General features: G+C 41.8%; 1 protein-coding gene across 1 annotated transcript in view; it reads left to right on the top strand.

Annotated features, from left to right (window-relative positions):
- Ube2u (ubiquitin conjugating enzyme E2 U) overlaps positions 1–19,204 on the top strand; it is a 61,258-nt gene extending 42,054 nt beyond the window's left edge. The window contains exons 8-11 of the mRNA XM_052175806.1: positions 3,516–3,597; positions 16,223–16,340; positions 17,594–17,672; positions 18,987–19,204. Coding sequence (XP_052031766.1) covers positions 3,516–3,597; positions 16,223–16,340; positions 17,594–17,672; positions 18,987–19,204 — 497 coding nt within the window. The remainder of the gene's footprint in view (positions 1–3,515; positions 3,598–16,222; positions 16,341–17,593; positions 17,673–18,986) is intronic.
- Positions 19,205–27,810: the final 8,606 nt, after the last annotated feature.

The following is a 27,810-nucleotide window of genomic DNA, read 5'->3' on the forward strand; positions in this document are numbered from 1 at the left end:
CTCCGGCATCAGGGGGTGCTTGCTTTCACCCCAGGAGACTTTCATTCTTTGAGTCTTCCCAAGGCCTTCCTTCCAGGCCAGAGGCAGAGTGCCTGCTTGCAGAGCCAAACCTCTCAGCCACCACTGCTCATTAGGGCCACCTGGAGAGCTTGTAAAAATTCCGACACAAAGGGCACGCCCAAACCAACTCCATGAGGGTTGGCAGTAGGACTGGGTAGTGGTAGTTTTTGAAAGCTCCCTGGGTAACCATAACGTGCAGCCACAGGTGGGATCACCGTGATGTCAGAAGTTAGCCCCATGCTAGTTGTTCGACATACAGCTAAGTAAATTGAAGTGAGTGGCTTACCTAATGGAACGCCATTTTTCATTCCTACCAATGAGCAAAGAATATTCGCCCGATTTTTAGGTGCTCTGTGGTTGAATGAGATAGTATTTTATGCAAGCAAAACACACTAGTGGAAGCTGTACCATCTTTTCCAGATTTGACAGTCCATGCAGAGAAGATGGACAACTTTTAAGTCAACTTCTACAAAAGCAGGACAAGTGGTAGGTCCATCATTGCCAGTGGTAGGGGGACAAATTGACACACGACAACCTGAATTTTCCTAGATTTTGAGAGACCTAAATCAAGCCAAACCAGGATGCCTGGGTTCATTGCCAAGGATGAGGCAACACTGGAAAGTTTGTTAAAAGACATTTTAACAGATTTTTTAAGCATGAGAGTTATGAGACAGACACACCCGAGTGGGTTACATGTTTCTCAAAAGAAAGCAGGCAAAATAAGGAGAAGGCACGGGCTTCTCAAAGGAGCACGGTCATTGTCTCCGAGTTATCCATATGTACCATTTTGGTGACTCTCAAGTTACATCTCAAAAGGTTGCTCTGAGGATTGGGGGCCCCCTTTTGTTCTCCTTTGGTAAGATTGTAAAGTGGTTCAGGAGGAAGGCTGGATGGAATTATAATCTGATAAAGGGAAACCAGAGTCTCTAGGGTTGTACAAGGAGTTTAGTACACATGTGTCCTTTCCCTGCAAAAGGGGTTTCTGGTGAGATTCCTAGAAAATTACAGGTTTACAGCTGGGAAGGGAGAAAGGCTTTAAGCAGTTGTTAATTGGGCGTTCTTGGTTTCCTGCTGGGAAGGGGCTTCAACTGAATTCCAAAGAGAGGAGTATTTCTCTCTTCTCACCCCGCCATCTCTCTCTCTCTCTCTCTACACACACACACACACACACACACACACACACACACACACACACACACACTTTCTCTGCCTTTCTATCCTGCCTCATTGTGGAAAAAAAAAGTGTAGGGAGGCACCAAGCCCTGGGTTCTATCCCCACTACTGCAAAAACAAACAAATCCCAGAATGAAAGCAACACTGTAATTTTCTAGAAAAAGTATTACAGTATGGAAGAGAAAGAATTATGCGATGAAAACCATGAAGGGCACGCTTTTCTGCCATAGCTGACAAAACTGTCCCACAAGCACCACACCGTGAGGCAGTGATTTCACCCTCTAGAATTTAAGATACAAATTTCAGCGCCCCTCTCCCCCTTTGTCTCTCTCCTGTCACCATCCTTCCCTTGTTTCCTCTTGTCAGCATCAGTCATTGAATAGTCGACTGTGTCCGGGAGACAAGAAGATAGGCATTGTGGGTAAGCTTTCTAAGGAGATTACCAGCAGGTGGTGCAAGACAACTGAGCAAAACAAACAACAACAAAACGTAGAGGTGAAACGTGAGAGGTGAGAAAGTCTGTAGGAAAGAACTATGGTGTACTCATCTCTGAGATAAAAAGAGAAGCCAGAGTCAATACAACTTGTATGGACTTCCTGGAGAGGAAACATAGTCACTCTGGGTTTGTAAGAGGTAAGGCAGGGACTGCCTGCCACATAGACTCACTTACATAATGCAGGAAAAATCCATTTCAAAAACTGTGTGGAAAGATATGAGCTATCTTTAAATAGAACCTTAGCAAAATTTTTAATTTTGTCTTTGTTAAGTTGAAGATGATTGATAAGATGCTTTTGAATGCTTCTAGTCTGTTTGTCTGGGCAGTATAAGGGCACCCCTTCATACCTACTTTACATACATGTGTCTATAGTAAGAATTCTCCCAGCACTTGGGAGGCAGAGGCAGTTAGATCTCTGTGAGTTCGAGTCCATCCCTGATTATGATAGCCAGAGCTATACAGAGAAAGAAACTCTGTCTCAGAAAAAATAATCCAGTAATGTTACTCATAATAATCACCTAAAAGAAAGATGATTCTTCACCAAGAATTCTCAGAGAGCTGAGATTCGCGTCTTTAATGGAAAGGGCAATTTTCTCAAATGCCAGCACAAAGTGTCTGATGCCTGGAAGATGGTGTGGTTGTGTGGTTGTGTGCGCTCATGTGGATCTGAGGAAGAAAAAAGTTAGAGTGTATAGGAATGTTACTGGTGAAAATCATGTACTTAATCTATCAAAAGCAAATGGCATTGCTTTACAAAGAAAGAGTAAAGACTTCAAATAACGAGGCTAGGAGAGAGCACCTAGTTAACTGGTTCATCTACAATCTCAAACTTAAGAAGAAAATCAGAGAAGCGGGTAGGGGTTTGTTTGGGGGATTCTTCTGCATGCTCCATGGGTACATTGTAGGTACCTGAGGCCTGCAATGCTTGTGATGCCATACAAGCAATGTATAGGTCTGTTGCCAAGGCAACAGCTGCCATTTACCCAGAATTCCATAGCCCACCTTTACCTGTAATTACGTCACCACTGGTATATAACCAGACAGCGCTCTTTCCCTCTCTCTCTTTTCTCTTCTCCCCTTCCTTCCCGCCCACTACCCCTTCCCTATCTTAAATAAAATCCCACGTGGAACTATCTGGCCTAGCATGTCTCATTGTGGCTCACAGTTCCACCGCGTCCCGTGGCGTGCGTGTGTGTGGGCATAGCGAGCAGCCATAGCTGCAACGCAGCGAGCAGGCAGGACCTTCAAGCGAGCACAGAAACCAACATACATGACATTGTGAGCATAAAACTCCTCTTATATTTTTTATATATGTAGGGTTTTCTCTATAGCCCTGGCTGTTCTAGAACTCACTCTATAGATCAGGCTGGCCTCAGACTCCAAGATGTGTCTTCTGTGCCTCCATAGTGCTGGGATTAAGACCTGTATCGCCACTGCCTGGCTTGAGGGACTCCATCTTAACATTAATATTGGGGCCTAGTGTACGACTTCAGTCTAAAACAATGGTCTCTCATAAATTTTATTTAACTGCATAAATGATATATAAATGAATGTCATTATAATGAAAACAATTCCCAAGTCACAATCTACTTATTTCAAACAACATTGAGTATTACACAGTTCCAATAAAAAGAAAACATTTGCAAAGTCCCCGAGCACTGTAACATGAACTATACAGTGTATGCAATTGCCACATATCAACTTAATGAGAAGCGAGCTACCCTCAACTCTGAATGATATTAAGGAGCATATATGAATACTTATTTCTTTAATCATTTTCTTTCAGTTGCTGGAGATCCACATTTCGTGGGACAGTATTACAAATGGAAGCAGCAGTATTGGCAGTATCGATCGCAATGGGAGTCGAAGTAAGACATTCCAAGTGCCTTGAATGCATGATGGCGGTGACCTTGAGTGTTGGTTTTTGTGCTCTCTGCTGTCTGCTAAGCCGTTAGCAGATGTCCTAAGAATAGCAGCCTATGCCTTTCTTAAGCATGAGAACAATGATAAGAAAGTACCATTTCCTTCCACAGGAACTCAGGTAGGAAAGCTGCAAACATGGAGATAGGGCATGAGCCATGGTGAGGAGCCCAGGCAATCCTATTCCAAGCGAGTTATCATCAGCTAGCTACCTTTTTATCTTTCTCATAGCTCTGACTTTGTTTGCCCAAAGATTTCTCATTCAGGAACCGTGTGTGAGTTTGTGTGTGTGTGTGTGTGTGTGTGTACATATACTCTTGGGTGATTTAAATTTTTTAATGGATCTGGGAATAAAGTCCTTGTCATTCAGATATAAAGACCAGAGTACAGATCCCCAGTACCAGAGAGACCTAGTGACTCTCCTGCAATCCCTGGACTCAGAAGACACAGATAGAAGGTTCTATCAAGCTAGACCACTTCCTCTACTAACCAAATTGGAGAGCTCCAGGTTCCTTAGTAGAACAATCAAGAAAGACATCAGAAGTCAACCTCTAGCCTCCATACACATATGCACTCCCACACGTGTAAGCACAGGTATACACGCTCCCCATACACAGCAAAGTGAATGTGCATGTGCTGTACAAAGTGATGGGTTTTTAATGTGTTTTTCATTCAAGTATAATATATACTCAGACCATATTAAATCAACACTTTCTCTCCCTGCCCATCTTTCTGCTAGGTCCCTTCCTCCTCCCAGTCTCCCTTTTATTTTTCCCGTGTGTGTGTGTGTGTGTGTGTGTGTGTGTGTGTGTGTGTGATAGGAGAGATTGCATGTGAACAGTGCACTTTCTTCAGTGTTCAGTGAGGCTTGGGGAGGGAAGACCTCGCCACCCTCCTCATTTTCACCTCTCACTCTAGCTCCTGTCATCAGCAGCAGTCAGGAGCCTGTGGTTTTCTGATGGGAATATATGATCATTAAACAAGGGGCTGTATTTGAGTAAAAGTCAAATAGGTTCTTCTAGCCTTCGGTTCCCCAAACCTCAATCAAAGTGAAGAAAAGTTTCTGTCTTACTTTTGGGCCCTTCAGCATAAATGATACGCAGGGTAATGTATTACTGGGCATGAAGGAGGACAAACACGTTTTTTTCTGGAAGGCATGTTCCATTTCTCTCGCAGTTGAAAACCTTACTCAGAATCTAAGATGGCCATTGCTTTGGCATGACTTCCTCTCTGATTTCCGGTAGCAGAGCTGTTTTCTTTCCCTCGTTTTCATCGCTTCCTTCCAGAGTGCTAGCTTCTCACAGAACCCCAAGATTTAGGAAAAGGAGGACCCAGTCAATTTCAACTTAGTCACTCACTTCTACATGTGGCTGGAACACTGAGCTGTTTGAGTGGTAGAACACTTCAAAATACATTCTTCTGAGTTTATAGGGGCAAGTTATATGCGGTGACCCTGTCAGAATAAAGCGCGGGCACACAGGCGCGCACACACACACACACACACACACACACATATACACACACACACACACACACACACACACACACACACACACACGCACACGCCCCTTACGCCATCTGGTGGCTGATGAGAATATATACCGATCAGATACTATTTGTGTCTTATAAATTGTGAGACTGAGTAGTTGGAAAAAGAACACTTAGAATAAAGTTTTGTAAAGATGTCATATTTATATGCATTACACAGTGCCGTAGATATTTGTACATGCAAATGAATGCAAGCAAAGTACGAGCAAAGTGGTGAAATTCAGCTTCTTTCCACATAATCATCAACGATTCTTTTTCCTTTTTAAAGATTTATTTTATGTATGTGAGTACACTGTAGCTGTCTTCAGATACACCAGAAGAAGGCATCAGATCCCATTACAGACGGTTGTGATCCACCAGGTGGTTTTTGGGAATTGAACTCAGGACCTCTGAAAGAGCAGTCAGTGTTCTTAACCTCTGAGCCATCTCTCCAGCCACACCATCAATTCTTAATGTTCATCAAAATGCAGACTATGTGATAAAGTGCACTGTTAGTCAAGCCCTCCACCACTGAGCTGAAGACCCAGTCCCTGATTTCTTGAGACAAGGCTGGCTTTGAACTAACTTTGTAACCCAGTCTAACCTCAAATTCACTATCCTCCTGCCTCAACCTCTTGAGTTCGTGGATTACAAATGTGTACCACTGTGCCTGTCTGTTTTACATAAATGTTTGAAAATGTCTTCCTTACACTGATATTTCCTGGTTTTAAAAACAGAGTTGGAGATGTGGTTCAGTGGTAGAGCCCCTTACTTACCACAAGTTAGGACAGTGGGTCCATCCTCATTAGTTATTCATTCATTAGTTCAATAGAAAGAAATTGCAAATTGAGGTGCTTATTTGCATAGTGTTAAGGAAAAACTCTCTTCCTCACCTACCTCTGCCTTCTCCAGTTGTTCACTCCCTCACTGCCCCTGCCCAGCAATACCATTTGCAATTATGTTTCTCATTCTAACGTGGAGGCCTAAGATTTCTCCACCGGTGCCTTCTACTTGTAGTATCTCTCCCTGCAGAGCCTTTACTAGTACCCTGAGTTAAATCTTGGCCTGAGTCAAAAGGATGCCTGTGAGGCAGGTAGGTAAGCTCAGGTGCCAGGAGCTGGGTTCTGACCTGTCTGGATAGCACCTCTGGAACCTTGAGCATCATGTCCTGATTCTTTTGTGCCTCGGTTGTATTTGTTCAATAGTAGCTGCCTCCCAAAGAGGTCTGGAGTCGCTCATGTGCTCAGATGCTATTTTAATATATGTAAATGCTTCTAATGCCTAGCACACAGACGTGCCTTAGGACTTGCTATCGCTCTTCCTGCTTCTCTGCCAGCTTGTGTTCCTTTCACAAATGGAAAACCTTTCCTTGGAACGAGCAGGAGGAGGAGTCAGGCAGGTCTTGATGGGGTTGATGGGGTTCTTACCCTCTCAGGATGTGTTGCTCTGACCATAACACTACCTTCTTTGCAAAGCTGTGTTCCATTGAGTTTCCTGAATGATACCACATATTTAAAAGTTTAGCACAGGAACATTCAGAAAACATTAGTTCCTGAGGAGTGGGGAATATGCCCCCACCACAGCTTTGCACAGAATGAAAATAATCTCTGGCAGAAATATGTAAAAAATGTAAATTTATCTCAAGTTAGAAAATAGCACACAGCTGACCACATGTATCTAGTACCACTAGGTCTGCAATTTGCCCTCTCTACCTCACCTCTCTTTAGCCTAGCACAGCATCCCACAAGGTGACATGAACCCAGCATACATCTCTCCACATGAAACTGTCCCTTTTGTGCTCAGATTTCTCACCTCCACCATCACCTGTATTACACTGTGCTGATTCTGTCTCTGTTGGGGCCTGAGCTGTTCAGACATGGTCATGGGGAAGTACCCAGGACAGGGTCATTGGAGTAAGCATCCCTGATGCTTAGTGTAGTGCACAGCATATAGTAGGTTAATTTTGTTGAAGAAATGCATATGTATCTTGTCTCGCCATTTAATATTATAATTAAATAAAAGTAATTTTAGAAAAAGCCTGAAATTTAAAGTCTATATGTAAATAGAGACCATGGTTCTATTTGTTGAGTTCTAGGGTATAGTCTATAAACAGGGATTTAAAACTGAAAATATGACTGTTGAAAATATTTTATGCAAATTCTAAACTCTTACAGGTATTTTGCTTACTGTTGATATATACTCATCCCAATCAGCTCATAAATATTCATTAATTAATCATGTAATTTGATGTTCATTTTTAAAGCCTTTTTTTACACACTACCTTGACTGTTCATTTGAATATTCATAAATGCCTTATTTCTAAGACGTGGAAAAGAAAGTGAATGGACTGGGGTCTCAGTGCTCCCCCAAAAGCATGCCTCAATGATGTAACTTCTTTCCTCAAGGCCCCATCTTCTGAAGATCCCACCAACCCTGATAGCACCACAGACAAGCCCTTAGCATGGTCTACTGGTTTGCTTTACTGTTGCTGTGACAAAATACCATGAGCAACTTGCAGAGAAGAGGGAAACCTTAAATTTCAGTTTTTTCTAAAATCAATTTAATTTAATTCTATTATTAAATGTCGAGACAAGATACATATGCATTTCTTCAACAAAATTAACCTACTATGTGCTGTGCACTACACTAAGCATCAGGAATGCTTATTCTAATGCCCTTGTCCTGGGTACTTCCCCATGACCATGTCTGAACAGCTCAGGCCCCGACAGAGACAGAATCAGCACACTGTAATACAGGTGGTGGTGGAGCTGAGACATCTGAGCACAAAAGGGACAGTTTGATATGGAGAGATGTATGCTGGGTGACCCTTGTGGGATGCTATGCCAGGCTAAAGAGAGGTCATTAATTCTGGTAGAGTTTTACCTTCAATATATAGTCTCTTAAAAGAATGTTTCTCCTGTGCACACACAGCAAATTGCTCCAGTCTGAATCTCACCTGTTCCCCACAGATTACAAGTCCCACTTGGTTTTAAGTCAACATGATACAAACTTGAGTCATCTGGGAAGAGGAACTTTCATTGGGAAAGTGCCCCCATCAGATTGCCTGTCAGTGTGTCTGTGGGGCTAATTGTTAGAGGAGGGCTTGCGGGGGATGGGGGGCAGGGGTGGCACCAACCCTGGGCAGGTGGTACCAGCCCTAGGCAGGTGGTACCAACCCTGGGCAGGTGGTACCAGCCCTAGGCAGATGGTACCAACCCTGGGCAGGTGGTACCAACCCTGGGCAGGTGGTACCAGCCCTAGATAGGTGGCCCTGGGTGAAAAAAGAATTCAGCGTAGCAAACCATGAGGAGCAAGCCTGTAAGGAGCATTCCTCCATGGCTTCTGCTTCAGTTCCTGTCTCCAGGATCTCGCTCGAGTTCGTACTTTCACTCCCCCTGATGATAGACTGTAACTTATAAGCCAAATAAACCCTCTCCTCTGCACATTGCTTTTGGTCCTGCTATTTTATCACAGCAACAGTAAAGCAAACCAGTAGACCATGCTAAGGGCTTGTCTGTGGTGCTATCAGGGGTTGGTGGGATCTTCAGAAGGTGGGGCCTTGAGGAAGGAAGTTACATCATTGAGGCATGCTTTTGGGGGAGCACTGAGACCCCAGTCCATTCTTTTTGTTCTCTGACTTGGTACTTTGTACCATGAAGTAAGCAACTTTGTTTTACTGCTGCAATGTCCTGCCTTGTCAAAGACCCAAAGTGATAGGACCAACCAACCATTGACTGAAACCATGATCCACAAAAAGAAACCTTTTCTCTTTTTAACTTGATCATCTCAGGTATTTTGTTCCAGCGACATAAGCTAAGAAAGAGATATTAGAAGGAACAGGAAGTAGCTTGGCGGGCCAATATCCCTCACTAGACATTACCCCTCATCCCTCATGTTGTGCTGGAGTGGACAGGCAAAGCTCGAGTGTAGCACACAAAGAGTGCACCATCATCCTACAGAGGTGCCGCTAACTGATCCACCACCCAGCCTGCCCCAGGGCACAGTGTCCAGCCTCGGCTCCTTCCCTCCACTTTCAACTGGCTTACCACCTCTGACACTTTCATCTGGAAAATTCTATAGAAGAGTTTTCTCTAACTTACCAGTTTAAAAAAAAATAAGGCACAGAGATCAACCAAATTGTGTTGATAAGCACAAACCTTATTTGAAATTTAAAACATGCAGTTCCTACTTGTCTGCTGGGTACGTACTTCCTGAAGATTTCAAGTATCGGTAAGTGTACAGGCAAGAGCATGCTATATCCACCTTTAAGGAAAAAGATTTGCAGGTGTGTATCCCCATCATGATTTACTCTTCATCTCATTGTAGTCTGTTGAAAAGGAGGTGAATACCTAGGTCATGCCAAACATCACTCTAAGTCTTTTTTGTCTTTACAGAGCCCACTCTGGACTCAGCTGCCTTGTATTTTGATTTATGGAGTTACTGTGTATTATGCTTACATATGATTTTAACTGGTGTAAGGTTTTTTCCCTTTTTATTTATTTATTTATTTATTTTGGTTGCATGTATTTAAACTCATAGACCACAAATCATCTTCCTCTTGGAATAGCCGATTCCCTTCTCCTCCAGTTACATGGAAACACATTCATTTAACACACTTCGTGTATGTTTGTGCTGTCCTTTCAGAATGATTCAGTTTAAATATCATTCTTACGGGTTTACATAATTACACTGTGATGTATTTTTAAGGAAATCCAGTCTTTTTATTCCCTAAAGATTAGACCTCGAGTGCCATCTTGTGTTTGAAGAGAGAATTGGCATCAGTGTACACAATTGCTCATATTCTAAGCCGTAGATAAGGAAAAAAGAATAGAATCAAGAAAGGAAAAAAATTGTATTAAAAAAATGAGTTCTTCCAGGCATAATGGCACACTATTCCCGAACTTGGGACATGGGGACAAGAGAGTCAAGAATTCACGGCTAGTATCAGCTACTTCATGAGTTGGAGTCACGTGCTGCAAAATCCCAGTGGTCAGACACTTGCTTAGAATTCCCAAGGCCCTGGGTGTGACTTGCAGTCCACAAAACAAAGAGAGGCAAAAAGAATTGAAGAGATGCAAAGAGAAGGGAAGAGAGGGGAAGAGAGGATAAGAGGCCTTTCCTCCCAGGCCAGTACTTTCTCTCTCCTTAGTCCTCCTAGAACACTTTGTACTTTACTCAGCTCTAATCCTCTTTCCCTCTCTCTACTTCTGACACCTGATGCTGTTCATCCAGCCCGAATGCCTTCCATTTGTCTGTGAAACTGTCCAGGAAACTGGAAAGTATCAGCATGTTATAAAACTGTAGAAAAGGATTTAAAAATATAAAGCTCTAGCTTTCTAAGGTTGCACATTTCCTAACAGCCAAGGTTTGAACCTTGGCCTTCAGTACCACAGCCAGGCACCAGTGCAGACTCTGCGGGCCCGGGCAGGGCTGGAGCTGGGAGAAGGTGTGGTTCCAAGAAGGTGGAGGCAGAAGTGGGCTGCAGCTTATTCTCTCGCCTCCTAGAGCAGGCTTTGTCTGACATGTGAAAGTGCTCCGTCTCAGAAGAGGGCTGCTGCTCTCCTCTGTGCATGCTCTCCGTTCGAAGATAAACATATCCAGTTCCGTAAATATCTTTTAGTAGACTCCTGATTTCTTTCTGTTCTTCTTGTGGAGGTAACTGATTTCACCAGTTTCCTGTGGCTGTGTGGCTGTGTGGCTGTGTGGCTGTGTGGCTGTGTGGCTGTGTGGCTGTGTGGCTGTGGCAGAGGATTTGGTAGACTCTGCCCTAAACAGCACAGCTCCTCTTAGAGGCGAATACGCGGCTCTTCTGTTTGATTCTGCTCCCAGTCTGAAGTAGTCTGGCCTGCTCTGGTCTATATAACTATGCTGATATCTGTAAAATGTACTTCTAAGAAACATTTGAGGAGATAAGGACCACTAAATGTTGGTAAAAAAAAAATGGACAAACATCACAAGCTATAGCAATTATAAATCGATTCACGTCCAGTCTTAGTATTCTCAGTTTCATAAAGCAAGCACCAACAGGTTTAAAAGTCATATGAGTCCTAATGCAACAGTCATGGTTAGCCTCTGTAGCCCACAACTTTACATGGGACATGCAACATAAAAACAAAATAGCGCCAGAGTTAAACTATACCTTACACCAAATAGTTTAACAAACAACCACAGAGTATTCCATCCAGCACATATGGAATAAACATTTGTCTCACAAGTCCATAGGCCTTTTATGAAAACAACATATTCTGGGCCACAAAGCAAGTTTTATCAAACATGAAAGATCAAAACAATGTCTTGTACAATGTGATCATAAGATCACAGGGCCATAAAAATAGATCTGTTACATGAAAGAAAACTACACAAATAATTGGAGATGAAACAGTGCACTATTGACTGACCAGTGAGTCACTGAAAAAAATTCAGCAAGGAAATTTTTAAAACTTTCATAGACTCAAATGCAAGTGAAATGCTATCAAACTCATTCTACCTAAAGTCACCTTTACACTAAGTGGGAAAAAACAAAAGACATTTCCTAAAGAAATTACAGAAGTCATTAGAGAATAGGAAAGAAGTCCCAAGTTAGCCAAATTAACATTTGTGAAAATGTATATATTACCAAAAATCATCTATAGACTCAACACAAACTCCATCAAAATTCTAATAATATTCAGGGTATGAGGAACTCATAGGGGGATATATGTAAACAAAGTTTAATGACATATCATAAATAAATATATATGCAAACTAAACCTGTTTGTATGTTGATTTTAACTTGATATTTTAAAGAACCAGCTACATATAAACTCCCCTAGAGAGGGAAAAAGATCGGAAAGGCTGTGGAGCATGAGTGAGCCTTGGACCTTATCAGACAAAAGAGGACGCATGTAATTGATTGGGCTCAGAAGAAGGGACAGAAAGATATTTGAAGCAACTGTTAAGGCTGAACATTTTTCAAATTTAATGAAAATCTTCAAGTCACATACCCCGAAACTTCATGAATCCCAGGAAAGGGAATATTAATAAATTCCAAAGTCTACCCTAATCAAATTGCTGAAACCCAGAGATGAGAAAAATCTTAAACTTGCAAAGATGGCTGAGGTATATGGCTCAACAGTAAAGTACTTGTTTAACAAGAATGAGACCCTGTGTTTGAACCCACACACCATAAAGCACACACACACACACACACACACACACACACTGATAGCACACACTGGCAAAGGATTTTTTAAATTCATAAGCAGAGAATGAATGATAACAACCAATAACATCATGTCAGAAAACGCAAAGGCAAAATATAATGAATGAACAACCTTTAAGTGCTTGAAACTCTCAAACCTGGAATTCTATATCCAATAAAATTTATCTTTCTGAAATAAAGCTCTCAGGCCAATAAATCCAATGAACACATTTCTTGAAAGACAATGCCTAATGAGACGTAATTAAAAATAGACAGCTGAGCAGCGGTGACGCACACCTTTAATCCCAGCACTCGGGAGGCAGAAGCAAGCAGATCTCTGAATCCAAGGCCAGCCTGGTCTACAGAATGAATTCCAAGAAAGCCTAGGCTACACAGAAAAATCCTGCCACTAAAAAGAAAGAAAGAAAGAAAAAGAGAGAGCAAGAAAGGGAGGGAGGGAGGGAGAGGGAGAGAAGGAAAGGAAAGGAAGAGAAAGGGAAAGGAAAGGAAAGGAAAAGGAAAGGAAAGGAAAGGAAAAGGAAAAGGAAAAGGAAAGGAAAAGGAAAAGGAAAAGGAAAGGGAAAAAGGAAAGGAAAAGGAAAGGAAAGGAAAAAGGAAAGGAAAGGAAAGGAAAAAGGAAAGGGAAAGGGAAAGGGAAAAGGAAAGGAAAAGGAAAAGGAAAGGAAAGAGAGAGAGACACAGAGAGTGATAGAGATAGAGAGACAGAGAGAGAGACAGAAAAATAGCCAAAGGCGTGGGGCAGCTTGATGGCCCAGCACTATTGAAGTGTCCATGAGACATTGGGTTTGATCCTCAGTACTGAAGGAAAAAAAGAAAGAAAACAAATGGATAACCTAAATAATTACATACCCAACAAACCAAATGAAGGACTAAAAATATCTGTGCAAAACACTAAGCTCAGAATGTTTCCTGGGAGAATGTTTTTCTACACACTTAGGAAAATAGGTCCCAGCACCTGTCGTAAGGAGTCGGCTCAGTGGGAAAGCATGTAAAGAGGAGTCCAGCGTGACTCATGCACATCAATGCAACTAAAGTAGAAATGAGCTGGGCATGATGGCACTGTGATCTCAGGACTTAGGAGACTGAGCTAGGAGGCCAGCCTGGGCTACAGAGTACATTAAAAAATCTGTATCAAAAAATAAACAAAATGAAACAAAGGACAGAGGTGTGGAGACCTTCCTCAACCTAATAAAACACATCTGTAAAGAATCAACATCAAACAGAAGGGTGAAGGCCAAATGCCTCTTGATTTTCATTAATTTTTCACTAAAAGTTGTTTTTTTGTTTTTGTTGTTGCTGTTGTTTGTTATTTAATATGGTCCATTCCAAAAGGTGATTGTTCCCAAACGTTTTTACTGAAAATGTGTCCTCCTCTCTACTGCTGCCTCAGATGCTCTTTGTAGCTTGACCTAGGCTCTCCATCGTTGTTACCATCATGTTCCTTTTATTTTCATAAATTGCGAATTTTTCTGTTAAAAGATGCCCCTGGTGTCATGGGTTGAATGGAGACCCTCTTTCTCTATTCTTGTCCTTCCCCAGGCTGCATCTCAGGCGAAGACCTTGCTTCTTTTTTTTTTTTTTCTTTATTTACATTTCAAGTGAGTTTCCCTTTCCTGGATCCCCCCTCCCCAAAAGTCCAATAAGCCCTCTTCTCTCCCCCTGTTCCCCAATCAACCCCTTCCCACTTCCCTGTCCTGGTATTCCCCTACACTGCTGGACTGAGCTTTTCCAGGACCGGGGGCCCCTCCTTCCTTCTTCTTGGGCATCATTTGATATGTGCTTTGTGTCTTGGGTATTCCAAGCTTCTAGGCTAATATCCATTTATCAGTGAGTACATACCATGAGTGTTCTTTTGAGACTGGGTTACCTCACTTAGGATGATGTTCTCCAATTCCATCCATTTGTCTAAGAATTTCATGAATTCATTGTTTTTAATGGCTGAATTAAATGAATTAATGGCTCCATTGTGTATATAAACCACATTTTCTGTATCCATGCCTCCACTGAGGGACACCTGGGTTCTTTCCAGCTTCTGGCTATTATAAATAGGGCTGCTATGAACATAGTGGAGCATATATCCTTATTACATGCTGGAGAATCCTCTGGGTATATGCCCAGGAGTGGTATAGCAGGGTCCTCTGGTAGTAGCATGCCCAGTTTTCTGAGGAACTGCCAGACTGACTTCCAGAGTGGTAGTACCAGCTTGCATCCCCACCAGCAGTGGACGAGAGCTCCTCTTTCTCCACATCCTCGTCAGCTCCTGTTTTCTCCTGAGTTTTTGATCTTAGCCATTCTGACTGGTATGAGTCAAAATCTCAGGGTTGTTTTGATTTGCATTTCCCTGATAACTAAGGATGTTGAACATTTCTTTAGGTGCTTCACAGCCATTCGATATTCCTCAGGTGAAAATTCTTTGTTTAGCTCTGTACTCCATTTTTAAGGGGGATATTTGGCTCTCTGGAGTCTACCTTCTTAAATTCTTTGTATATCTTGAATATAAGCCCTCTGTCAGATGTAGTGTTGGTAAAGATCTTTTCCCAATTTGTTGGTTGTCATTTTGTCCGTTTGACAATGTCCTTTGCTTTACAGAAACTTTGTAGTTTTATGAGGGCCCATTTCAAAAGCAATGTCTGCAGATGTAGCTAATTACCCACACCAAACTGAGGGGTATCCTACATCCAATGCTCTGGTCTCGAGAGAAGAGAGTTGGACACAGTACTTCTGAAATCCCAGCATTCAGGAGACTGAGGCAGGAATAGATGGAACTTGAGGCATGCCTGAGCCTTGCTCTGAGGGGAGGGGGACAGGGAAAGCAGTTGTGTAACAGAGTTGACACAGAGGTTGGAATGAGGCATGCATGAGCCAAAGGACACGGAGGATTGCTGGGAGCCAGCAGAAGTTGACCAGAAGCAAAAGAATTTGGATTCTTGCCTAGAACCTTCAGGGTTCGAACCCAGACCTCTACCCTCTCAAGCTGTATGAGGATAAATGTCTGCTATAATAGTCCTTTCAGCCATGGCTCAGTCATCCAAAGTCAACCACAGTCTAAAACTATTAAGTAGAAAAAAATGATAGTTCTTCAAATGCATGCCTTCTGAGTGACATGATAAAATCTGATAGCTGCCCTTCCCATCCAGAGTGAGGCCTGGCCCTCAGTCCACCATTTCACACACAATCCACCCATGTCACTCAAGTACCCAGGTTATCAGTCACTGTTACAGTATCTCAGGAAGCCCTTGTTTTCCTCATTAGAGTAGCCTCCAAAGCACACAGGTGGTAATTTGGACATGCCAAAGAAGCTATAGACAGCTTCCTATAAGGACAGTTCCTGGCTTAATCAGCAAAGGAAAACTATGTGGAGGTTCCCAGGGTTGAATCGTCTATTTGTAAAGAGAGAAAAAGAAACGTGCCTTAGTGCCATTGCTCCTCACTACACAAGTCAGGGTGTCAAGTGAAGACATACATGTATTAAATGTATGAGCTGTACATGATGTAGGGCCTGGCACTGGCTTTGATTCCAGGCATCCCCTGGGGCTGCAGGACATATGTAGCACAGTGTAAAGGGGACATTTCAAGACATCAAGTCTGTGCTCATTTCTTATCATGGCCATCGCATTTACCATATTTCTCCCCTGCATTTATTTCTCTCTCTGCTGCTTCTCTGGAAAGCACACACTGCAATAATGTCATTGCTGGTCAATGCTCAGAGTGACACCATGTCCCAAGCCCCATTGTTCCCAGCCCATGTTCCATGTTCCTGTTTCATTCTACCTATTTGGTTTATCATCATCAAATGCAATGCACTTCCCATAGTTTATAGAGGCCTCTCTTTTCCTATTTTGCAGGTTTGTGCTATCGAAGTGGCAGACTGCTAGAAAAAAAGTAATGGCTCAGGACAAAAGTGAACCCTATGATGAAGGGACAGTTATCTACCCATCTCCAAGTAAGCTGGATTCAGCTTGGGTTTTTTTTTCTTTGTTTCTTTGTTTGTTTTGGTTTGGTTTTTTGTTTTGTTTTTTGTTGTTGTTTTGGTTTTTTTTTAATTTGGATTTTTTTCAAGACAGGGCTTCTCTGTATAGCCCTGACTGTCTTGGAACTCACTCTGTAGACCAGGCTGGCCGCGAACTCAGAAATCCGCCTGCCTCTGCCTCCCAGAGTGCTGGGATTACAGGCGTACGCCACCACCGCCCGACTTCAGCTTGGTTTTTTTTTTTGTTTGTTTGTTCTTTCATATCTAAGCAGTTATTTATGATAATAAACTTAAATTATTGTTCAGCTCAAATAAGTTTGAGTACATGAGGCTTCAACTCTACCCTAAACAGTTCAATAAAGCAATTACATAGGACTCCTTTTTATATTTTCAAGCTTACTACACTTTTTTGATATATGAATAAACAATCTGAAAAGTTAAGGCTAAAGTTTCAAACTGTGCGGGGGGTGGGGGGGTGGGGGGGTGTTGAGGGGGGACAGAAGTAGCCAGAACAAAAAATGCTTGAAAACTGACTCCTGATATTCACTGTAGATGCAGAGATACAGGCAACATGGTTGAGAGGGAAAATAGGGTGTTAGCCATAAGTTTGGGTGTTTACAAGTCAATGTTTTTCAGTAAAAATATGTGTAGTTGGGATAATGAAATGTAGGTCATGAGAGGGTGAGAGAGTTGGTAACTAAAACAGAAGTCACCTAGAAAGGAGGAGACAGCAAGACATGTGGGGTCACAGGACTTAGGACTAGACTCCACACTGTCTGCTCCTGCTCGGGAGTCAGCTCCTTCACTTTCAGCCAGGGCTTTGTTCCCAGAGGAGGCTCTGTAAGTATTCTTTTTAATAACCGGAGTCTCGCAGGAGTCTCGTGTCTACGTGGCTCAGTGTGTTGTAGACTGGAAGGTGCTAAAAAGCACAATCAAAGTTGCTGCCGCCAAGTGTTTGTTAAACAGTCTCAGTATATGAATGCCAGACACAACAGCAGCCTTCACTCCAGTTCTCCAAGGAGCCCACGCCACCCTCTGACTCTCCCCCACTGCCTTTCACTGCCCCAACTTCATTTTGCTTGCCTCAGCAATAACTTCTCTTCCTCCTCCTCCCAGTACACTCAAAGTTCCTCCTTTGAGTGACTGTCTGTCCTGTCACCTCCTTTTATGACTCCACACATACTAAAGGACCCATAAGGGCTGGTAAGATGCAGACCCTCCAGCCTTCTCTGCATTTTTCCCTGAGGTCTCTACCATCTACACAGTTTCTGCCTTCCAGCAGTGCTACCTTTTTCAGATGGAGATGAGTTCACTTATTGAAGTCAGTAGGTATAGTGTCTGTCCTAGGTGTCTGCCTGTCCACCTGGTGTCTGTCCATGTCTTGTCAGACTGGCTCCCACAGCTCACATCTGCTCTTGTGAGCAGATTTCAAATCCTTTTATCACCTTCCCATTTCCTTTGCAGTGAAACTGAGGCTCTTTGGTTTTCTCATACCTGTCTATCTTTTTTTAGTGACACCTCTTACCCTTGTCTCTCCATCTAGTGGGTCACATCTCTTCATTCTCTGCATTCTTTTAATGTTTAGAAAAGCACATTCCACTCCAAACACAATTCCCTCCTCATTCCCGCACCAAGGCATCCTTTTCCATACAACTCAGATATCGGATGAGCATCCCTAATGCCGGAAATGCTCCAGAACTTTTGAGTGTCAGAATATCACCAGGTCATTCCATGGATAAAAGCATTTAACACACTGTATAAAAATTACCTTCAGGTATTCATACTCCCCCAAGTACAAATAAGTTTTGTGTTTAAGCTTGGGCCACCACAAGATATTTCATTTTGTCTAGATAGATATTCCAAAAATCCAAAACACCACCTCTAGTTTTCCATATTTCTCCTTGGGCATCCTTAGCCCATACCAGCGCCTCTAGAGTTCCCCAAGCTCTCTCACAGCACTTCTCTCCTGCTCTTGCAATCCTAGGCTTCTGTTGTATAACAAACAAATTACCAAAACACACACTTACCATTTCACAGTGTCTGCGTGCCAGGACTTTCAGAATATCTTAGCCAATCCCCTGCTCACAGTGTCATACGGCATATGGTAACCTTGAAACTGGGACCAAGAAAGAATGCACCTTCAGTCTCTTCAAGGTTGCTGGCAGAATATCCTTTCCTAAAATGTGACTGTAAGCCAGCATATATGTTGTACATGTTGGTCAGCTAGGCAAACTAACGAGTAACAAAAAGGTTAAGAGAGAAGAAAAGTGAGTGGGACAGAGACTGTTTAAAATGTGTCACTTACAAAGTTTTAAATGGGAGGAGGTCTGCAGAGATGACTCTGCAGTTAAGAGACCTTACCGCTCTTACTATAGCAGTTGCTACTAGTATCCATGTAGGGCAGCTCACAACCATTTGTAATTCCAGCTCCATGGGATTCAACATTCTCTTCTGGTTGTATAGGCACTGCATTCACATCCATAAACATAAACATGCATGCACATTCACCAATAAAATATTTTCTATAAAAGGAATGTTTAAAGGTTGTATGCCGTCATTCAGATGATTGTTAGCGTTCAAGCTCTCATTGTTCCCACTGAGTCCCATAAATTTTCTGTTTTTCCTGTTTCCCACCATAGCTGAACTTTCTCTTGACAATGAAATAGAAGGTAAATCAGAGTTTTATGAACTACCTCAGGAGTGGCCAGAGGAAAGCTTGCCAGATGAACATGACTCAAAAGAATCCTGGGAAGAGGAAGTGGACAACCTGGTCACCTGGTCCAATGGTCTTGATGAAGATTCTTTGAACTATGAGGACTATGAAAGCGGTGAGAACTATGAGACCGTTGGCAACTAACACACAAGGACTTTATACACTGTCCAGTTACAGTGCAGCCTCAGGGAACAGTTTTGGGAGATGCTCAGGACCTGGCTTCTGTTCTCTACCCGAGTTGATCTCATCTTTCTGGAAGCACAAAATACAAAATACAGATATAATCAATAAATGTGTTGTTGCTCTGGGTTTTTCAAACTCTATTTCTGTTTGGAACTGAGTTAAAATTGAGTGCTTACTGATATGTTCTGTCAATGATGTTACACATATTCCCACAATTCGTTGAGTACTGGAACTAAGCCCTTTCTTCTTCTTTCTTCTTCTTCCTCTTCCTCCTCCTCCTCCTCCTCTTCCTCTTCCTCCTCCTCCTCTTCTTCTTTTTCTTCTTCTTTTTCTCCTTCTTCTTCTCCTCCTCCTTCTTCTTCTTCTTCTTTTTTTTTTTTACTTTATATGAATACACTGTAGCTGTCTTCAGACACAGCAGAAGAGGGCTTCAGATTGCATTACGGATGGTTGTGAGCCACCTTGTGGTTGCTGAGAATTAAATTCAGGACCTCTTAACCACTGAGCCATCTCTCCAGCCTGGAACTAAGTTCTTACCAGCAACAGATGGATCAGGAAAAATGCTGAAGAGAAAAGGATGGACAGGCATTTCACAGACTAGACATAACCCAAGTAAAGGGAGCTGCACCTGCCTAGGTTCTTGTGTCTCCTGTAATCAAGGAAGGAGACACCACAATCACTCTTACACTGTCCACTCATGTCTAACCATCTCCTCTGTTCTCTGTCTTTTTTATTGCTTCAGCTTGTACACAGGCCATGACTCATCTATGACACATGGCCTGCCCGCAGCCCTCCTTCCTTCAGTGTCCTCTCTAAGTCAGCCTTATCAATGGCAGCTGTCAATGCATTCTCTATTCCTTCAGTCCATGTCACATTTTACATTCTATTTAGTAGAACCTATCCTTGCTTATAATCCACTAAATTTAAGATTACCAAAAAATCCCATACTGTATAAACCCAACAATGCTCACTGAGCCTCGCAGCTACACCTTTTCTTAAAATATTGCTTTTATCTTTAATTATGTATGTACATGTTTGTACATGGCATGTACATGTGTGTGTAGTCCCCAGGAAGGCCAAAAGAGAGAGTTAGATCTCCTGGAGCTGGGGTCAGAGGCTGCCTTATGTGGGTGCTGAGAACTGTTTTCATGTCCTTTGGAAGAGTCGTGCAAGCTCTTAACAACTAAGCATCTCTCCAGGCCCTGGGCCATAACGTTCCAAATAATATTTATTGCCATGTCCTCATAGAGATTTATCTGGTGCCTATCATAGCCACACATGCATGTAAGTCCAACTCTGAGTCTAACTACAAGGTCATCTCCTTTATTTCTACAAAAACATTTCCTTCATTGTTTGGGATTAAAGGTGTGTACTAATGGCATGTATGTATTCCAGCCAGAAGGATTAAAAGTGCATTTAATCACTTTTAATTAAAGGCTGAGCCACATCACAATTAGAAAAAAATTTCAGTAAATAAAACAGTCTCAGGGTTCACAGTGTAAGCAAATATCCTGCAAGACTGTAAATGTATCCGTTTGGGTTGGATACTGTACAATCATGGCTTTCTGAATTGGTTTCTGTCAAGTGCAAAGATAATTTTTTTTTGATGAGGGATGAAAGCTACACTTCGTTTAAGAATAAAGGTAAGTGTTTATATGCAGTTAGGGCATTACAATGGTTTAGGAAAGTGGTGGTAACACATTCTTCTCCAAGTCCCATGATCTCACTAATCAAAAGTCAGCTGGTTACATGTCTAATCTAGGCCTATGTCCAGTTATTTAGTGGTTGGTCTTTGCTAAGACTGTCAAGATTGTATTTTAAGGACATCTTGCTGTGCATTACGCATTGGTGTGGTTCATAGGCATATCTGGGTAGATTGTTTCCCTCCCTTTACAGCCTGCACAGCACCTTCCAGTGCTATAAAAATATATTCCTCAGGAAGGTTTTAGGGGTTCTATCTAGCTGATGACATCTCTTTCCTTTCTATTTTTTTATTCAATATATTCTTTATTTATATTTTAAATGATTTCCCCTTTCCTGGATCCCCCCTCCCCCAAAATCCCATAAGCCCTCTTCCCTCCCCCTGTTCCCCAATGCACCCATTCCCACTTCCCTGTCCTGGTATTCCCCTACACTGCAGCACTGAGCCTTTCTAGGACAGTGGCCTCTCCTTCTTTCCTTCTTGGGCATCATTTGATATATGAATTGTGTCTTGGGTATTCCAAGCTTCTAGGCTAATATCCACTTATCAGTGAGTGCATACCATGAGTGCTCTTTTGTGACTGGGTTACCTCACTTAGGATGATGTTCTCCAGCTCCATCCATCTGTCTAAGAATTTCATCAATTCATTGTTTCTAATGGCTGAATAGTACTTACTCCATTGTGTAAATATACCACATTTTCTGTATCCATTCCTCCATTGAGGGACATCTGGGTTCTTTCCAGCTTCTGGCTATTATAAATAGGGCTGCTATGAACATAGTGGAGCTTGTATCCTTATTACATGCTGGGGAATCCTCTGGGTATATGCCCAGGAGTGGTATGGTGGGGTCCTCCATAGTATTATGCCCAGTTTTCTGAGGAACAGCCAGACTGATTTCCAGAGTGGTTGTACCAGCTTGCAACCCCACCAGCAGAGGAGGAGTGTTCCTATTTCTCCACATCCTCACCAGCACCTGTTTTCTCCTGAGTTTTTGATCTTAGCCATTCTGACTGGTGTGAGGCAAAATCTCAGTGTTGTTTTGATTTGAATTTCCCTGATGACTAAGGATGTTGAACATTTCTTTAGGTGCTTCGCAGCCATTCAATATTCCTCAGGAGAAAATTCGTTGTTTAGCTCTATACATCATTTTTTAATGAGGTTATTTGGCTCTCTGGAGTCTACCTTCTTGACTTCTTCGAATATCTTGGATATAAGCCCTCTGTCAGATGTAGGGTTGGTAAAGATCTTTTCCCAATTTGTTGGTTGCCATTTTGTCCTTTTGACAATGTTCTTTGCCTTACAGAAACTCAGTAATTTTATGAGGTCCCATTGGTCAATTCTTGATCTTAGAGCATAAACTATTGGTGTTTTGTTCAGGAAATTTTCCCCTGTGCCCATATCCTCAAGGGTCTTCCCCAGTTTCTTTTCTATTAATTTCAGTGTGTCTGGTTTTATGTGGAGGTCCTTGATCCACTTGGACTTGAGCTTAGTACAAGGAGATAAGAATGGGTCAATTTGCATTCTTTTGCATGCTGACCTCCAGTTGAACCACTATTTGCTGAAAAGGCTATCTTTTTTCCACTGGATGGTTGTAGCTCCTTTGTCAAAGATCAAGTGCCCATAATTCTGTGGGTTCATTTCCGGGTTTTCAATTCTATTCCATTGATCTACCTGCCTATCGCTGTACCAATACCATGCAGTTTTTAACACAATTGCTCTGTAGTACTGCTTGAGGTCAGGGATACTGATTCCCCTAGAAGTTCTATTACTGTTGAGGCTAGTTTTAGCTATCTTGGGTTTTTGGTTATTCCAGATGAATTTGAGAATTGCTCTTTCTAACTCTATGAAGAGTTGAGTTGGGATTTTGATGGAGATTGCATTGAATCTGTATATTGCTTTTGGCAAGGTGGCCATTTTTACTATATTAATCCTGCCAGTCCAAGAGCATGGAAGATTTTTTCCATCTTCTGGGTTCTTCGATTTCTTTCCTCAAAGACTTGAAGCTCCTGTCATACAGATCTTTCACTTGTTTGGTTAGAGTCACACCAAGATACTTTATATTGTTTGTGGCTATTGTAACAGGTGTCATTTCTCTAATTTCTTCCTCAGCCTGTTTTTCCTTTGAGTATAGGAAGACTACTAATTTGCTTGAGTCAACTTTATATCCAGCCACTTTGCTGAAGTTGTTTATCAGCTGTAGGAGTTCTCTGGTGGAGTTTTTTGGTCACTTAAGTATACTATGATATCATCTGCAAATAGTGAAAGTTTGACGTCTTCCTTTCCAATTTGTATCCCTTTGACCTCTTTTTGTTGTCTAATTGCTCTAGCTAGAACTTCAAGTACTATATTGAATAAATATGGAGAGAGAGGGCAGCCTTGTCTAGTCCCTGATCTTAGTGGGATTGCTTCATGTTTCTCTCCATTTAGTTTGATGTTGGCTACTGGTTTGCTGTATATTGCTTTTATTATATTTAGGTATGGGCCTTGAATTCCTGTTCTTTCCAAGACCTTCAACATGAAAGGATGCTGAATTTTGTCAAATGCTTTTTCAGTATCTAATGAAATGACCATGCATTTTTTTCTTTGAGTTTATGCATTGGATTACATTGATGGATTTCCATATATTGAACCATCCCTGCATCCCTGGGTTGAAGCCTACTTGATCATGGTGAATGATTGTTTCGATGTGTTCTTAGATTCAGTTGGCAAGAATTTTATTGAGTATTTTTGGATTGATATTCATAAAGGAAATTGCTATAAGGTTCTCTTTTTTGTTGAATCTTTGTGTGGTTTTGGAATCAGCAAAATTGTGACTTCACAGAACAAGTTGGGTAATGTTCTTTCTCTTTCTACTTTGTGGAATAGTTTGAAGAGTATTGGTATTAGGTCTCCTTTGAATGTCTGATAGAATTCTGCACTAAAACCATCTGGTCCTGTGCTTTTTTTTGGTTGGGAGACTGTCAGTGACCATTTCTATTTCTTTAGGGGATATGGGACCATTTAGATGGTCTATCTAATCCTGATTAAACTTTGGTAGTTGGTATCTGTCCAGGAAATTGTCCATTTCATCAAGATTTTCCAATTGTGTTGAATATAGGCTTTTGTAGTAGGATATGATAATTTTTTTAATTTCCTCAGTTTCTATTCTTATTTCTCCCTTTCATTTCTGATTTTGTTAATTTGGATACTATCTCTGTGCCCTCTAGTTAGTCTGGCTAAAGGTTTATTTGTCTTGTTGATTTTCTCAAAGAACCTGCTCCGCATTTGGTTGATTCTTTGTATAGTTCTTTTTGTTTCAACTTGGTTGATTTCAGCCCTGCGTTTGATGATTTCATGCCTTCTACTCCTCTTGGGTGTATTAGCTTCTTTCTGTTCTAAAACTTTCAGGTGTCCTGTTAAGCTGCTAGTGTATGCTCTCTCCATCTTCTTTTTGGAGGCACTCAGAGCTATGAGTTTTCCTCTTAGCACTGCTTTCATTGTGTCCCATAAATTTGGGTATGTTGTGCCTTAATTTTCATTAAATTCTAAAAAGTTTTTGACCAAGGTATCATTGAGTAGAGCATTGTTCAGCTTCCATGATAACGTGGGCTTTCTGTTGTTTTTGCTGCTATTGAAGACCACCCTTACTCCATAGTGATCTGATAGGAGGCATGGAATTAGTTTGGTCTTCTTATATCTGTTGAGGTCTGTTTTGTGACCAATTATGTGGTCAATTTTGGAGAAGGTACCGTGAGGTGCTGAAAAGAAGGTATATTCTTTTGATTTAGGATGAATTGTTCAATAGATAAATATTAAATCCATTTGGTCCAAAACTTCTGTTAATTTCACTGTGTCTCTGTTTAGTTTGTGTTTCCCTGATCTGTTCATTGAAGAGAGTGGGGTGTTTAAGTTTCCCACAATTATTGTGTGGGGTGCGATGTGTGCTTTAAACTTTAATAAGGTTTCCTTTATGAATGAGGGTGCCCTTGTATTTGGGGCATAGATATTCAAAACTGAGAGTTCTTCCTGGTAGATTTTTCCTTTGAAGAGTATAAAAGTGTCCTTCTGTACCTTTTTTGATAACTTTTGGTTGAAAGTTTTTTTTATTGGATATTAGAATGGCTACTTCAGCTTGTTTCCTGGAAAACTGTTTTCTAGCCTTTTACTCTGAGGTAGTGTTTGTCTTTGACACTGAGATGTGTTTCCTGTATGCAGCAAAATTTTGGGTCTTCATGTTTATGAATCCAGTCTGTTTCTTTTTATTGGGGAATTTAGTCCATTAATGCTAAGAGATATTAAGGAATAGTGATTGTTGCTTCCGGCTCTTTTTGATGTAATTTTTATGTTTGTGTGGTTATCTTCTTTTGGGTTTGTTGAAAGATTACTTTCTTGCTTTTTCTGGTGTGTAGCTTCCCTCCTTTTGCTGGTGTTTTCCATTCATTATCCTTTGAAGGGCTGGATTTGTGGAAAGAAACTGTGTAAATTTGTTTTTGTCATGAAATACCTTGGTTTCCCTATCTATGGTAATTGAGAGATTTGCTGGATACAGCAGTCTGGGTTGGCATTTGTGTTCCCTTAAGGTCTGCATGACATCAGCCCAGACTCTACTGGTTTTCATAGTCTCTGATGAGAAGTCCGGTGTAATTCTGATAGGTCTACTTTTATATGTTACTTGACCTTTTTCCTTTACTGCTTTTAATATTCTTTCTTTGTTTAGTACATTTGATGTTTTAATTATTATGTCACGGGAGGAATTTCTTTTCTGGTCAAATCTATTTGGAGTTCTGTAGGCTTCTTGTATATTCATGGGCATCTCTTTCTTTAGGTTAGGGAAGTTTTCTTCTATAATTTTGTTGACGACATTTACTGGCCCTTTAAGTTGGAAATCTTCACTCTCTTCTATACCTATAATCCTTAGGCTTGGTCTTCTCATTTTGTCCTGGATTTCCTGGATGTTTTGGGTCAGGAGCTTTTTTGCATTTTTCCATTTTTTTTTGACAGTTGTATCATTGCTTTCTATGGTATCTTCTGCATCTGAGATTCTCTCTTCTTGTATTCTGTTGTTGATGCTTGGCTCCATGACTCCTGACTTCTTTCCTAGGTTTTCTATGTTTCAAGTTGTTTCCCTTTGTGATTTCATTATTGTTTCTGCCTCCTTCTTTAGATCCTGGATGGCTTTGCTTAATTCCTTTACCTCTTTTGTTGTGTTTTCCTTTAGTTCTTCAAGGTCTTCTCCCTGTTTACTTGTATTCTCCTGTGTTTCTTTAAGGGAGTTATTTATGTCCTTCTTGAAGCCCTCCATGAAACCCTCTATCAGCATCATGACCTGTGATTTTAAATCCAAATCTTGCTTTCCTGGTGTGTTGGGGGTATCAAGGACTTGCTGTTGTGGGAGAATTGGGTTCAGATGGTGCCATATTGCCTTGATTACTGTTAGCAATGTTCCTACATTTGCCTTTTGCCATCTGGTTTTCTGTGGTGTTAGTTGGTCCTGCTGTCATTGGCTGATCCTTGACCCTCCTGTGTTCCTACAGGCCTATCTCAGCAACCCTGGGTGACCTGCTTTCCTCTGGCATAGATTGCTGTGGTATTGCCAAGCTCCTGGGTACAGGTGGAGTACTGGCAGGGCACATCCCAAGGGATCCTTTATTGTGGTTATCCCTCCTTACCAGTGTGCCCCTCTACACATTTACTGGAGCACAGGTGGGGGGGCTCACCTCTAAGCGCAGGACTCCTTCTACCTGCCTCCCTGCAGGGTAGGTGCCCAGCTGACTGGTTGTGTTGCTGCCGAGCTCCTGGGTGTAGGCAGAGTCTGCCGGGGTGTGTCCCAAGTGATCCTCTACTCTAGTAATCCCTGCCTACCAATCTGTTACACAGTCACAGGAGCAAAGATGGCGGCCGAGACCCACTCTCTTGTATTTGTATTTGGTATGTAGTTCTGTGGCCCTGATCAACTCTGGAGGCAGGCTGTGCTGTCTCCTCCATGCCACTGGGTGTATAGCTGGCTTCCTGAGCCATTTGGAGATGGCACACTGTGGCAAGGGATGTTCCCAATCTAGAGGCAGAAACCAGAAGGCCTCTTTCCTTTCTAAAAGCCCTTTATGAGTCAGACCTTACCCATCATCTCCACCACAACTCTCCATGACCACCACCGCTTGGTGTCTTGGTCTGTTTGAACTGCTATACAAAATTCCACAAACTTGGTAAGTTAGAAACAGTGGAAATTCATTTATCTCAGCTTTAGAGATGGGTAAGTATTGCAGTCCAGGATTTGCCTCACAAATCATGAACATTGATCTCAGTCAGACAGGGATAACTTATTGACCAGGGCCACAATACAGGCTCAGGAGCTGAACCATAACATTTTTTTGTTGTTTGTTTTTTATTGATATATTTTTAATTTACATTTCAAATGATTTCCCCTTTTCTGGGTCCCCACTCCCTGCAAGTCCCATAAGCCCTCTTCCCTCCCCCTGTTTCTCCAAGGTAAAATCTTACAGAGTTTTAAAACCTAAAATCCACAAACATCTGTGTGAAGTATTTCTATCAATCAGGATTTAGGAATAGGGATATAGTTTCCTTGGGAATATATATTTGTTGTACACTTCTGCTCCCATTGATTGATGTCTTAGTCAGGGTTTCTATTCCTGCACAAAAGATCTTGACCAAGAAGCAACTTGGAGAGGAAAGGGTTTATTCAGCTTACACTTTCACACTGTTGTTCATCACCAAATAAAGTCAGGACTGGAACTCAAGCAGGTCAGGAAGCAGGAGCTGATGCAGAGGCCATGGAGAGGGATGTTACTTACTGACTTGCTTCCACTGGCTTGCTCAACTTGTTCTATTATAGAACCCAAGACTACCACCCCAGGGATAGCACCACCC

This window comes from Apodemus sylvaticus, chromosome 3 (assembly GCF_947179515.1).
Source record: "Apodemus sylvaticus chromosome 3, mApoSyl1.1, whole genome shotgun sequence".
In the NCBI taxonomy this organism is placed as follows: domain Eukaryota; kingdom Metazoa; phylum Chordata; class Mammalia; order Rodentia; family Muridae; genus Apodemus; species Apodemus sylvaticus.